General features: G+C 56.7%; 5 protein-coding genes across 5 annotated transcripts; 3 read left to right on the top strand and 2 right to left on the bottom strand.

The window, feature by feature from the left end:
* Window positions 1-885: 885 nt before the first annotated feature.
* MAA_05226 (DUF1275 domain protein) lies at window positions 886-1,794 on the top strand (the record flags this gene model as incomplete). The annotated part of the gene is made up of 1 exon (XM_007823224.1): window positions 886-1,794. The coding sequence occupies one exon, from the start codon at window positions 886-888 to the stop codon at window positions 1,792-1,794; it is 909 nt and encodes a 302-aa protein (XP_007821415.1).
* A 418-nt stretch (window positions 1,795-2,212) lies between these two features.
* Window positions 2,213-3,084, bottom strand: MAA_10850 (uncharacterized protein; the record flags this gene model as incomplete). The annotated part of the gene is made up of 2 exons (XM_011412769.1): window positions 2,213-2,932; window positions 3,001-3,084. The coding sequence occupies 2 exons, from the start codon at window positions 3,082-3,084 to the stop codon at window positions 2,213-2,215; spliced, it is 804 nt and encodes a 267-aa protein (XP_011411071.1).
* A 434-nt stretch (window positions 3,085-3,518) lies between these two features.
* Window positions 3,519-5,600, bottom strand: MAA_05225 (extracellular dipeptidyl-peptidase Dpp4; the record flags this gene model as incomplete). Its single annotated transcript, XM_007823223.2, has 3 exons — window positions 3,519-4,626; window positions 4,690-5,429; window positions 5,499-5,600. 3 exons carry the CDS (start codon window positions 5,598-5,600, stop codon window positions 3,519-3,521), a joined length of 1,950 nt encoding a protein of 649 aa, XP_007821414.2.
* Window positions 5,601-6,228: 628 nt separating this feature from the next.
* Window positions 6,229-8,424, top strand: MAA_05224 (peptidase s33, tripeptidyl-peptidase; the record flags this gene model as incomplete). Its single annotated transcript, XM_007823222.1, has 1 exon — window positions 6,229-8,424. One exon carries the CDS (start codon window positions 6,229-6,231, stop codon window positions 8,422-8,424), a length of 2,196 nt encoding a protein of 731 aa, XP_007821413.1.
* A 3,144-nt stretch (window positions 8,425-11,568) lies between these two features.
* Window positions 11,569-12,507, top strand: MAA_05223 (CAS1 protein; the record flags this gene model as incomplete). The annotated part of the gene is made up of 1 exon (XM_007823221.1): window positions 11,569-12,507. One exon carries the CDS (start codon window positions 11,569-11,571, stop codon window positions 12,505-12,507), a length of 939 nt encoding a protein of 312 aa, XP_007821412.1.
* Window positions 12,508-13,707: the final 1,200 nt, after the last annotated feature.

The following is a 13,707-nucleotide window of genomic DNA, read 5'->3' on the forward strand; positions in this document are numbered from 1 at the left end:
CCTGAAGGAAAGACATCAATCATGTTTGACGCAGCCAAGAACTGAACTGAGCTGCGTACCAGCGGCGCGGTGAGCCGGGCCCAGCATGCATGGGGTCCAGATGTCGGTTAAGGCGGCTGTTGATGCCACCATGGACGTAGCATGACACGGCTGGGCTTGAGTCAAAGGGCAATCAATCAGCTTTGGTTTTGGTTTTCAGCGGACGGCAAGACTGCACGAGGTGCTTTCGTGCCTGGTCCTCCGAAAAAAAACCAGGCAGCCTCATGATGCAAAGGGCGTGCCGCGACCGAGGGCCAGCTTCACGTTGCGCTCCCTGGATCCCTGATGTCGCAATCCACGCTTGGGCAGACGTGGGAAGAATCATCAGCAAGCTATGTATCAATGCCAATTGTACCGAGGGCGTGGGAACCAGAGCTGTCGACTGCAAATGCTGGAGCCGAGGACCGGAGCTCCCCGATCCGATCGAGTGGTCCATGATCCATCCACCCAGGGCAGGTGCCAGTCCCACCGCCTCCTCCTGCTCTTGCTCCATCTCGGCCCTCCACTTGCTTGCTCCCGAGTCCCATGCACGTATGTACATAGACTCGGGTGCCTATTTAGTATGAGCACCAGACGTGAGCAAAGTCAATTGCCGTTGCTGCCCTGGCATTCAACCTCCGCTGCTCGTTGGGGGGTGTTTTGTCGACCGTGTTGACGCCGGCAGGCACATGAAGCCAACGCGGCAGTGAAACAAACCGTCTAGGACAAAAGCCTCCTGAGTCCTCGTATTATCAATTGATGCCACGCCGCGCACATCACTCAAGCCCCGAGGTAAACAGCATCACGACACCGAGCACCTCCCATCCGTCTGTAGTGTCTCGACTCTCCAGCACCCAAGCTCCCATCATGAACGGCAACGCCAACGGCAACGGCGTCATCGCCGACGAAGAACAGCCCCTTCTCGGCCGCAAGCCAACGCCGCCTTCTCTCTTGTCAAAATGCCGCAAGCAAATGACGGCCGAGGTGTCCCGTTCCTGGGCCGACCTGGTCCTGTTGCTGTGCTACGTCGTGACGGGCTTGCTGGATAGTGCGTCGACGCAGGTCTGGGGTGCCTTTGTTTCCATGCAGACCGGTACGTGTATGCCCTCTTATAATCCGCATCCACGAGCCGACATGGCTTCATTTATACATACACAGAGCAGCCAAAGGAGAAGACTGACAACCGTAGGCAACACCGTCTTTGTCGGGTTGGGCATCGCGACCATCTTCAACCCCCCGGTATCCGCACGCCTGTACAAGTCGGGCGTTTCCCTGCTCTCCTTCTGTGTCGGGTCCTTCTTCTTCGCGCGCTTCCACCGCTACTTCTCCCCCAAGAGGCGGTGGGTGCTCTGCGCGTCGTTTGCCGCGCAGGCGCTGCTCATCGTCGCGGCTGCCGTCGTCGTGACCGTCTGGCCGGCGCCCGGGGACGAGCGCGCCGTCGGCTGGACCATCCTGGTGCCGCTCGCGCTGGTCGCCTTTCAGTCTTGCGGGCAGGCCGTGACGAGCCGCGCGCTCAAGTACAATGCCCTGACGAGCGTGGTGCTGACGAGCATCTACTGCGACTTGTTCTCCGACCAGGACCTGTTCAAGGTCCGCAACGTGGAGAGGAATCGGAGGGCCGCTGCCCCAGCTCTGCTGCTGGTTGGCGCCGTGGCCGGGGGGTTGTTTTCGCATAGTTCGTTTGGCATTCAGGGTGCGCTGTGGGCGGCCGCGGGTATCAAGTCTATCATGGTGGTCTTGTGGTTCTTCTGGCCGACTGAGGATGAGGAGAGTTGAGGGGCGTTTTGTTGGCGTCACACAGTCTGTGGCAAGATGGATTTCCAAAGCTCGGCAAGCGACTGGATATCATGGCGTGCTGTCTCAAAGCGGGTGTCTTTTGAGGTTGCGTGGGCGTCGTTCTGCCTGTGGCAGATTCGCTGGACCGCCTTGGGCATTTCATCTATTTACTGAATCACTATGCTTGGCGCTCTGCAGGTAGAATTGTCTCGGGAGACTTGGGGGCCATCTTGTGGTGTATGAGATAACTATCCTGTAATGTATATTTAAACGCTATAGAATACTTGGCTGTGAGTAATGATCAATCTTTACGACATACAGGCAATTTCATCGTTCTGCACTATTTGCAGCACTGAATCGTCTTTCGTCCCCTCTCCCGAATGCAGAGCATGTTTGCCGCCCCTCATGGACTAATAGTCTAAATACCAAAAACAGACTTTTGAGGAGTGGCGGTGGTTTTGAAGACATTCGCACCATTTTTGCCGCGCTCGTTGACCGAAGGGGTTGAAAAAACGTTAAAAATGGATGTTTGAGAAGTACCTCTAGCTTTGAAAATGTCCGTAGTCTTGTTGTTGCCCTCGTTGACGGCAGGGTCTGAAAAAACGTCAAAAACGGATGTTTGAGGAGTACCTCTGGTTTTGAAAATATCTGCAGCATTGTTATTGCCCTTGTTGACTGCAGGAGTTGAAAAAACATCAAAAATGGACGTTTGAGGAGTCCCCGTGGCCTTGAAGATATCCGTAGCAGGTTTACCGCCATTATTGCCTTGAACGGCGGGAGCACCGAAACCCGAAAACTTGCAAGGACCTGCGGCGTCGAAGATACCCGGAGCAGATTTACCGCCCTCGTTGACTCTGACGCTCAAAACGCCAAAACCCGGAGTCTGACAAGTCTCTGCGGCTCCAAAGCCGCCAAAGCCGCCAAACTTGCCACCCATACCTGCTGAAGTGCCCGTGTTGCCTGACACCGTAGTCCCGGAAGCATCCTCGCCTTCCTTCTCCCTCGCCAACCGTCTCTTCTCACCTTGTTCGATGATGAACGACAAAGCTCCGTCAAGGTCTTTGAAGCCCCCGCGCCGGGCCTTTCGCTTCTTCCTCATGCGGCGGCAGTTCCTGGCAATGTGGCCTGGTTTGTAGCACTGATGAAAAATCACCAGCCGTTAGCTAAATGAAATGTGGTCGAAATGTACGCACTCTGCCGACTTACCCTGGTGCACAGCGTGTCCAAATAGCTACTCGCAGCCAAAGCGGCACCGGCCAACGCCCGCGCTCGAGGCTTGGCGAGTGTCATCTGAAGGGGAATCAGGAACTGTCGTGGTCGTTGCAGCGTCGAGTTCAGGGGCAGAACCTACCCTTTTAGACTTTGTTCGTTGTGGGTGGTGGTATGGAAATTTTAAAAGATGAGAATCAAGGAGCGTACACTGACTACCTAGAGCGATGGGAAGGAATCAGAAAGAATACAAAAGCGTAATGAATGTTGGGACGGGACGAGGATGCCCAACACATGACCTCGTGACACCTGACACGTCTTCGCAGCTGGTTGCAGCTGGCCGCAGTGTCTGTCCGATATCGTGAGCACCAACATCAACGGTCCGATCGTCGGCGGTTGGGTCCTGGTTCCATGCGGGAGGGGAGCGATGCCACGAGCCGTTCGGTTTGCGTCTTGCTCAGGAAGGGCGGCATGCATCCTGTGAAAGGGCTGATTAGACCGTCGACATTCGTCTGTCAAGTCTTCCGCAGCAGCGTCTTCTTCCACCACCTCTCCTCCTGCAAAAGCGACAGCTTTGCACTGGACGGCTTCGAAAACATGTGCCCCTCGTGTTCGACTTCAAAGATTTCCACATCGCGGTGCAGCTTCTTGAGGGCTTCGGCAATGATTCTGGCCTGTTGAACAGGCACCACGGTGTCGGCTTGGCCGTGTAACAAGAGAAGGGGAGCTGTCAAGCCGTCAGTGTGGTACATGGCGCTGCGCTCGCGGAAGATCCTGCGCTTCTCCTCCTCATCTACACCGGGATGCAGGACCAATGCCGCCGTATAGTCCGATTCGAGCTTGTGAGTCGCGGCGTCAAAACTCGACAGATCTGAAATACCGCTGACACAGACGCCGCCGGCAAATCTTCCTGGGTATCGTGACAGCGACTGCAGTGTGTTGTAGCCTCCTGCGCTTGAACCGGTGATGCCTATCGCACCGCTGTCGACGCGCCCAGAGGCAGCGATATAGTCGGCAAATTCAACCACATCTGCCGCGTCCACAATGCCCCAGTTGCCGAATAGGGACTCGCGATACTGCCGGCCATACCCCATGGATCCGGTGTAGTTGAGCGCCAGAAAGGCATATCCGCGAGACGTGAAGTATTGCGTTCGAAGGTTCAGCCCGCTGCCCATACGTCCTGTCGGGCCGCCATGAGTGTGAATGATCAGCGGCGGGAGTTCTCCCGCGGGCGCTGTGTAATGCGGATTCCGGGGCATCCACAAGAAGCCAAAGATGTCCCTAGACGGCGGTCCGTTGGAACGCACACGGAGAGCTTCCGGCCGGGCATAGGTTGCCTCTGGAATTTCTTCATCAAAGGCCCTCCGAAGGACTTTGCTGTTTTGGGGATTTGCCACGTCGACTTTGTACACGGATTTGTGTGAGGCAGTTCCGCTGCCAATGGCCAAGACGGAATCATGGCTAAGTCTGGCAACTGCATCGCCCGAGATATCGGACAGCTCGTTCTCATCCGCCAGCGGTTTCCAGGAACCCGTTGTCATGTCGATGGCAATGAGACGACTTGTGCCGTTGATATACGCTGTGGCGACCAAGAGATCCGCTGTAAGTGGAACAAATGTTCGGCTGGTTGGTTCCCATGTCAGTTTCCAGGGGCTCGCGAGCTGGGGGGCGCACAAAGCTTCTCACCTCCCTTCCATCAACCCTGCTTGGGCAAACTCGGCATCATCCAAACCCGCAAGTTGAATCAGCTCTTCAGGCCTGCCACCAGGCGGGATGCGGTACAACTTGCGATGCGATCCCGTCTCTTTGCCGTAGAAGAGAGAGCCATCGGGCCCCCACCGAGGCTCAGCAACGCTTTCGTGGTTCTGGCCAGCGATGAGACGAGCGTTTTGAATGGACCCTTGGGCCGTCCAGTCGCCGACATACAGCTTTCCTGCGGCGAAGGGGAGATTGGGGTGATCCCATTCCACCCAGCTTACGCGTGCGCCGTCGGGGCTGAACTGGGGCAGGTAATAGAAGTCGGCGCCGCTCACAACCCTCTGAACAGCAGAGGTCTCAACATTGATGGCGACAATGTAGTTTTGGACCTTGTATGGGTCTGTAAATGTGTGGTCCTCTTCAATGGCTAGCACCCAGGGCGACGGATGGCGAGCACAAAAGCTAGAGTACCGCAAGGTGTCGCTCTGCACCACCAATTGGACCAGGCCGGTATCGGGTGAAAGCAAACGAACTGTGTCGTCTTCATGGGAGAAAATGAGGCGATCGTCGGGAAGAACATCATACAAAGAGCCGCCGTACTCGTACACTCGGTTCTGCACAGTATATTCACGAGGTAAGACATCTCTCAGGCCATCTTCCGTAACCGCAACGATGGTCTGCCTGCCTTCTGGGGTGCTTTCGACAAAGAAAGACCGGCCAGATTGCCTCTAATTGTGAAATGGGTTAGTGTTGGGACGGCATATAGGACAGGGGCGGCGTGAAAGGGGAGCGTTTACATTGACCCGCGGAGATGTCAATGCTCTATTCTTGTAAATGGTGGCTTCGACGCCAATGGGCGACACCCATGTTCCGTAATGTGCGACTTGCTTCAGGGTCATGATGAGGAGGTTCAAGCGATGGTGAGCAAGATGGAAACTCGACGCATGCCGATGGATGGCCTGGCGGCTTAGACGGAACATTATATCAACTCCCACATCGTCAGCCATCTCAACCAGCCCCGCACTTCTTGGGTTGTATCCCGGTTGCGGAAATCTGGATCTCCTGAAGCAGACTGCGACCCTTGGCCAACCAATGCTCTAGAATGCCGGAAAAGTACATACATTTCTTGCCTTTTGACTCGGCCAAGATCATCATTCTGGCGCGCAAAGAGTCAATAATCGAAGACTCCATCCAAATTAGGAAGGCACGCGATGCCGCAGCACGGCAAACACGGGTACCGGATCCAATCTCCTCCAGTCTCCACTTTTGCCGGCGACTCACAGAGTTTCGGCTTCCCACCAGGCGCCACGCCTCGTTCCCTTTGCTTTGTTACGCGGTGATGCTAAGCCCAGTTGGGGCCATCTCGACCCTTGCCCATGGCGTTCCATCGCCTCTGATGGCGCATATGTGTGCGTAATCTCGTCAGGCTCGTTGGAGAGCTCCGGGACCAACTCGTCTCGCTGTCACCCTCGCGGCAAGCATGTCCTCTTCCCAACTCCCCAACCCCACGAGAGCCCAGCATCGACCATGGGCAACGCTCCTCTTGAGAAGGCTCCTCTGCTCGAGCCTGAGCTGAATGAACGAGGCAAGGCAGACGACGAGATAGACGCGCCTCCTCCCCGCCCAGCAAGGCGTCCATGGAGACGTCTTCTCAGAATCTTTGCCGCCGTCGCCGTCTTGTCCCTTCTGTTTAGGCCACACTTGCCGCACTGGAGATGGCCTCACCCGTGTCATCGTCAGCCACGCCATTCACCATTTGGCCGGTTCCCTGAGAAGCACGACCCATTCCACTTCATTCCATGTACCAAGGACTCTGTCCTGCCAGCCCTGGATGACCCTCATCCCGAACGCACCTGGGCCAAGAGGTTTGACCCCAACCCAGCACACTGGAGCTGGGGAAATGCCACAGAGGGCCACGAAAATGATATTGAGGAGCCTCACAGGCCTCATTGGCATCACAACCCTCACCATCCCGGCAAGCCTGGCAAACGCGAACCCGGTGAGCCTGACGAACCGGGAAGACCTGGCAGACCTGGAAAGCCTAGACACCCCAGACCACCTCATCACGACCCGTATGCTGGTCGCGGCATCTACCTCTGTGGATACATCGACGTCCCCCTGGACTACACCAACAAGTCAGACTCGCGGATTTCTCGTCTCGCCGTGACCAAGTACCAGGTATCGGGGCTTTCTCATCGCGGACACAAGCGCCATGACGGCAAACCCCGCCACGGTGCCGGCACCAAGAGCGAACGCACCATTGTCATTGAACCAGGCGGTCCCGGAGGCAGCGGCACTTCCATGGCATGGCGATCTTCAGAGGACATCTCCAAGCGATTGAGCGGCGGCAAGTACGACGTCCTGGGATGGGACCCTCGCGGAGTCAACGCCTCTCTGCCAGCCATCTCCTGCTTTCCCTACGATGTCGACAGGGACCACTGGGCAGTCCGCATGTCCCAGTACCGCGAGACGTCGCCGTCGCCTCGAGCTCAGCTTGAATTCTTCGACGCCATGAGCGATTCCATCTTGCGCGCCTGTAAGCAGATTCACGGAGATATCCCGCGCTTCGTGTCAACAGCCTTTGTCGCGCGCGACCTGGAACAGATTCGCCTGGCCCTCGGCGAGGATGCGCTCACCGGGTACTTGGTGAGCTACGGGACCGGCATCGGACAGACGTACGCCAACATGTTCCCCAGCAGCGTGGGCCGCATGATCCTCGACGGGACGGAATACGTGCGCGACCACCGCGTCCTGGGCGGCTTTGGATGGACCGCCTTGGACAACGGGACCAACGCCTTCCACGACGGGCTCCTGGGAGAATGTGTCCATGCCGGCCCCGACCACTGCGCCCTGGCCAAGCCCGTCGATGGAAGCGCCGTCACGCTGGACCATCTCCAGAAGCGAATGGACAACCTGATCCGGTCGCTGATCCAACGCCCGCTCGCCTCGTACACGGCGTCCTCGGGACCCTCGCTGGTCACATACTCTAGCCTCGTCGGGCTGCTCTACGGGGCCATGTACAACGCCAGGGGGTGGCCGGCGCTGGCGCAGATGCTCCACGAGCTGGAGGCCGGCAACACGACGCTCGCGGCGGCCATGCTGGAGCGCAGCGTCTGGGGGTACGACCCCACGAAGCCGCCTCCGCCCGGCAGGCGGCCGCGGTCCGAAGAGCTCGGCACCCTGGTCATCTGCGCCGACCAGTACGACGCGCCGGAGCCCGAGGGCGGGCTGGCCTGGTACGAGTCCCTGTGGGCCAACATGACGGCCAGGTCGTGGATCGCGGGGAACTCCCGGTTCCAAAACATCTTCCCCTGCAGGCACTTCACCGACTACTGGCCCGAGCCGGCCGAGGTCTACCGCGGCGACCTGAACAGCAGCCTGAGCAACCCGGTCCTCCTCATCGCCGAGACGTACGATCCCGCCACGCCCCTGCGCAACGGGAGGCGTCTTTTGAGCGAAATGGGTAGGAACGCGAGGCTGATTGCGCACCATGGCTACGGGCACTCCTCCAGGGATACGTCTGCCTGCACCGACGAGATTGCCAAGGCGTACATTCTGGAGGGCACCCTGCCCGAGGACCAGGAGACGGCGTGCTACGCGGACGAGAAGCCGTACCTGTATGGCGTGAAGAAGGGCGGCGTTGTGGCGCAGAGGGATCCTCTGGAGATTTGGGACGAGCACATCAGGGAGTTGGCTATTCTCAATCCCCGGCTTCTGGGGTGATCTCGGGAAGTGCGCAGTGGTCGTGGCGACCAGAATGTAAGGGATGTGAATGTGGGTTTGCTGCTGACGATTCTGCTGAGACATCATTTCTGTGTTGTAGTCTTTTGCCGCTTTTTGTGGAAACGAAACGTAATTAGCGAAAAGGGGGCAGGCAATCGGTGACATGAAATGGTTCAAGGGAAAGGGATACAGTCACTGCCGTTGAGTCTGGATATCACTTGTACGATACGCATGTCCATGATATATCTGACCCGGGGGGGAAGAGGCACAAGTACCATGTATATCAGAATGTACACAAAATAGCCTTGTCCACGGCCTGCATGGCAGTCTGGGGTGGTGGTCCTTCTGTAGCCGCCAAATTATGTGCTTTCTCGCCTCTCTCGGAGGCGCGCTGGCTGCTGTTGGAGCCAGCAAAGGCGTTCCGGCTGAACCACCCCATCTTGGCGACAAACTCGATAAACATGTCACCCTTGACATGGCCCAGTGTTCTTACCGGGACCACAATCCCCAGTTATGGCCCCTTGTAATTACTATCAAAAGACTTGGGGGGGAGAGAAGACGCTCTGTGTGGCAAGAATGGCTTGGGCTATTCGGAGCCTGGGCACATTTACGAGTAATCCCGGCTGGTGATGTAGGAATAACGTATAAGCAGACACAGGAAGGACGTCAAAACCTGACATCTGACGCGACCTCGTGCAGAAATCTCTGCTCTGCAGTGAGTTTCGGCATATACTTATTGGGGGGGACTTGGATGTCGTCGTCGTGGAGGGCAGCATGACGGCGATACAGCACACGCAACGACGCCATGACGTGAGCAGGTGCATGAATTCCCCTCGGGAAAGAAAGCTCCTGGCCAACGAGAAGGGTCTATTTTCGAAGTGTCTTTACAATCGAGGGAAATGAGACGGGCTGGCACAGCCCCGTTGGCAAGGCGTTGCAGCGATTCCACTGGGCTGCGGTCTGATGAGGCTGACGACGTTGAAGTTTGTCTATATCAGGTAATGAATGGCGTACATGTAACCGCGGGGTTTTAAAGAAACTTCCCCTCAGCCTTTTGCCGCCCGCCGGCGTTTCATGTGCGCGTCTTCAGACATGGTGCTGGCTTTGGAGGGAGCTCCGTGGTGGTGATGGTGGTGGTGGTGGTTGAACTGGAGTAGGAGGCGAAATAGGCGAGATGGAGACGATTTGGTTATTCTATGGTACGCATGTCTTCTAGAATGCTTACAGATATAAGTCATGATGATGATGATGATATATTAAACATTAGAACTAGGGAGAGGGGAGTGACGGATATACAGGTGTTCCTGCCCCAAAGCGCTGGGCCGCCTAGATTCAACATGTGCATTTTGGCCCTGCTCTAGTATTGACCCAGCCCTTTGGTAATACAAAGAAAAGGCGCTGCTAGACGGACAATCTGGCCAGTCTATGAACAGCAACTTCAAAAAGAAGGCCCGCGAGTCATGGGACGGGAGCGGCAAGACCAGCAGGATGAGTTGCGTAGGTTATTGGCTAGAGATGAATGACTGCTTAATCAATCAAGGAAGGGCACACTATGCACTATGCACAATGGCATGCAGTTGCATCCGGAATCAAGACATCCATGTCTTGGCGCCGGGGTTCTTCAAGGGTGGGCTGGAGACTCGACACGTTTGACAGCGTCCGAGAGCGGGACGAGTTTGGGCATTTTTGCTACGGGTGTTCGTGTCGGCCGAAGTAGCGGCGGGACGAGTGGGGAGCCTGGAGTGAAACCATGACACTGTTATACAAGACGGAGCAGATGTGTCTGGTAGCGTGAGAGACTCGGGCGTGGTGTTGATGAGGGCCAGCATCGCAAGAGGGGAGGGGATACACGCAAGTCGGGAACCACGGCGCCAGCAAATGCAATACGCAATCGTGGTGTTAATCGTATTAGCATAGGACAGACATTTCACTTCCCTGCCAATCTGATCAGCAGCGCCCGGTGCATCTCGCACGTCGTGCCGCTCCATGTTCGGAGCCGCAGCCGAAAGCACGCCTGTGATGCGATTTGATCGATTTGATCGCCGGCCCACCGCATATCCTTGATCCTCTCTCTTGATCTCCGTGATTGCCTCCCACACGCGTCTGCAGCGAAAAGGGAGCGTCGTCTCCGGCAGAACATGTCAGACTGCTGGGCCATGATACGGCCGCACGGGCATTGACCGGGGCCCGTTTATCCGCCGTTGGCCCAAAGAGGAAATTTCGCCTCCCATTTTCAAACACCAAAAACCCTCACCAAACAAGCTTGGCGAAGCACGCCGTCTCTCGCATCTCCCACCGCGCGCACGACTGGTAAAACACGAACGCCTCGGATCCCCCCGTGCTCCTCTCTCCAGGCGGACAACCAGAAGCCTCCCGCTCTCGTCTCACGCCTCCTCAACCCCGGCGCGCCCGCCCTCAAGGCTGAATCTCATGCAGCCCTTTCCAGCCCTGTGAATTTAACCATGTTTCCAACGGTAAAAAGAGACGCAGAGACGGGGCCGCCGCCTCTGCACGGTTGCTCCCCAGACAGAATTCTCGTCAGCTTCAGCACCGGATTACACCCGGCACCACGAGCCTTGAAACGCAGCATGTCACGATGCGTCTTGACGGCCTCTGCTGGGGGCTTCACGACCGCCTCAAGTTGCCCGTCTCTACTGCAAGCAGGATGACCACCCTCAGTGCCCTTGAATGTTCTCGGGAGAAGCTGCTTCCTTGTGGGGAGTCTGGGGCCACGGAGCTTCTGCCGCCAAAACACCACGGCGCACGGGAGCTGGGCATCTCTTTTGGTCATGTTTGTTCGGGTTTTGGAAGTCTGCCGTCGTTTCGATTTCTCTCTTGGCTGTGTGATGCGCGAAACCAGGCCAATCCGCCGCGTCGATCCAAAGTCCAAACCGACCAAGACGGCCTCGACACTCGAGTATAAGAACATCGTGAGGACCTCGCTTGGGATTCAATCTTCTTCTCCTCATCACTCTCACAACCATCCAAACACTTATAAGCTTCTCTCTAATCCTCCTTGTTCTCTCTTCTCTTCAACCCTACTACTAATCTTTCGACATCTCCTGCCGGTCAGCTCTCTTTCCAAAAAAATTCACTTTTAATACTTTCCCCCGCAACAACCCAAGACAACAACCCCCCGACAACATGTCCTTCAAGGCCATCTTCGCCACCTCGGCCCTCCTCGCGGCCCAGCTCGTCTCGGGCCACGCAGCCATCACCAACGCCGTCGGCAACGCAGGCGGCGTCGGCAGGGCGCTGGGCATCGACTCGTCGACCCCCCGTGACGGCACGCGCCGCAACCCCTTCCAGCAGGACGCCACGCGGTTCCGCGGCGCGTCGGCCAAGACGGTGGGCGAGACGGTGGGCGCCGGCAGCAACGACGTCGAGTCGGGCACGCAGGCCATCATGTCCGAGATGGGCGGCCAGCTCCCGCAGGTCACGCCCGGCGGCAACCTCCAGATGACGCTGCACCAGGTCAACGGCGACGGCGCCGGGCCCTACACCTGCATGATCAACTCGGACGGCACCGCCCAGAACTGGAAGAACATCCAGGTCACCGAGAACGTCGAGGGCAACCAGCGCGGCCGCAACAACGACGGCAACGCCTCCGACCACCCGCTCACCGCTGCCATTCCCGCCGGCCAGCAGTGCACGGGTCAGGTCGCTGGCCAGGAGAATGTCTGCCTGGTCCGGTGCCAGAACCCGGCTCGTGCTGGTCCCTTTGGCGGCGTCGTGCCCGTCCAGATGGTCCAGGAGGCTGGCGCCAACAACGGCACTGCTCCCAATGCTGCTGCTCCCAATGCTGCTGCTCCTAACGCTGCTGCTGGCACGAACGCCGGCACCAACACCGGCAACACTGGCAACACTGGCAACACTGGCAGCGCCGTTGGTAACGCTGCCGGCGCCGGCAATGCCGCCAAAAAGGGCGCCGCCAAGGGCAACAAGAACAACAACAACAACAACAACAACGCCGCCGCCGCCGACGACGACGACGAGGAGGAGAATGACAAGCGCAGCATCGACGCCGGCGCCTTTGTCAAGCGCATCGACGAAAAGACGCGCGCCGTCGAGTTCACCGCATAAGAAGCTCGAGCGACAACAACAACAACAACAACATGTACAAACCGACAGGGCACGTAATATAATGAAACTGCAGTGCAGTATCCAAAAACCAGGAAACAAGGGGAACTGCGATCTGGTATCCATTTCTAGTTTGGGTGTTGCTTGGAACGTATTTAGCTGTTTGTAGTGATTTCCATCTTGTCTAATTGATTTCGTTTTTATTACTCTAGCGTGCTCCATCGCGGTGGTAGATTGTGGTTTGTGATTTGTGATTTGTGATGATATGTAGCGATAGAGCCATTACACTACTAGGAGCCATCTACACTGTTTGCAGTGTAGGTGGCAAAATCTTTTATCCTCTTGTTATTAATATGCACCTTGTGATGATGTCCAGCTTGGGAGTGGACGCCGTTGAAAGTGGATCATGCCGTCTGCCAAGGCAAACGACGGATTTACATGTCCAACGCGGGGAATAATGATCCACCAGAAATCAGGCCAACTGCCGGTTCTCCTCGGCGGAAGCCGGCCGTCCTGGACCGGGGGCCGTGGCGCAGGCTGCGACATGGGTGAGACGACGGCATGTGGAGAGGCCCTCAGGTTCGTGTCACTGCGGGACAGCGAGTTCGTCTCTGTGGGCATGATGACGGCGAAAGTTTCAATAACGGCTCAATTCATTATAGACTAGCGCCTTGAGGTCGCCGCCTTTCTATTGGACGCATGATCCGTATTGCTGGTGTGCAACTAGAATTCTAGAAATTTAGTAGTATTTTTATTACAGAGGGAGAAGAAATACTTCTCCACTCTACTTATTCAATTTTAACTTTAGGTTAATGTATTCTTAATTAAGAAATCTATCAAGGTTAGTATCAATTATCGCGTCTCTAACCATAGTACGCTGCTGCGCCTCGGCCGTTTCAGGCTTGCTTCCCCCTTTACAATTCGAAACCCCATCTCATCTACGGATATAAAACAGTTCTAGGCCACAATCAACATTATGTGGCGCGGGCAATCGTTTTGCAAATCCCTTTCAGAAACGACTTGGCTTCGGGGGCTGGCGAGCCCGGTTGACAGCGGCAGGGGTTGCGTCGCAGGGCAGCATGCCAATATTATCTCACCGTATCTTACTGTATACACATACATGTACCTAGGTAGGTAGACAGTGGGTTCTCCAACTTTTGTTGTGTGATGGTTGTCTGTCGCCTGTCCGTGAGACAGGTTGGA

This window comes from Metarhizium robertsii (assembly GCF_000187425.2).
Source record: "Metarhizium robertsii ARSEF 23 chromosome Unknown MAA_Scf_2, whole genome shotgun sequence".
NCBI classification, from domain to species: domain Eukaryota; kingdom Fungi; phylum Ascomycota; class Sordariomycetes; order Hypocreales; family Clavicipitaceae; genus Metarhizium; species Metarhizium robertsii.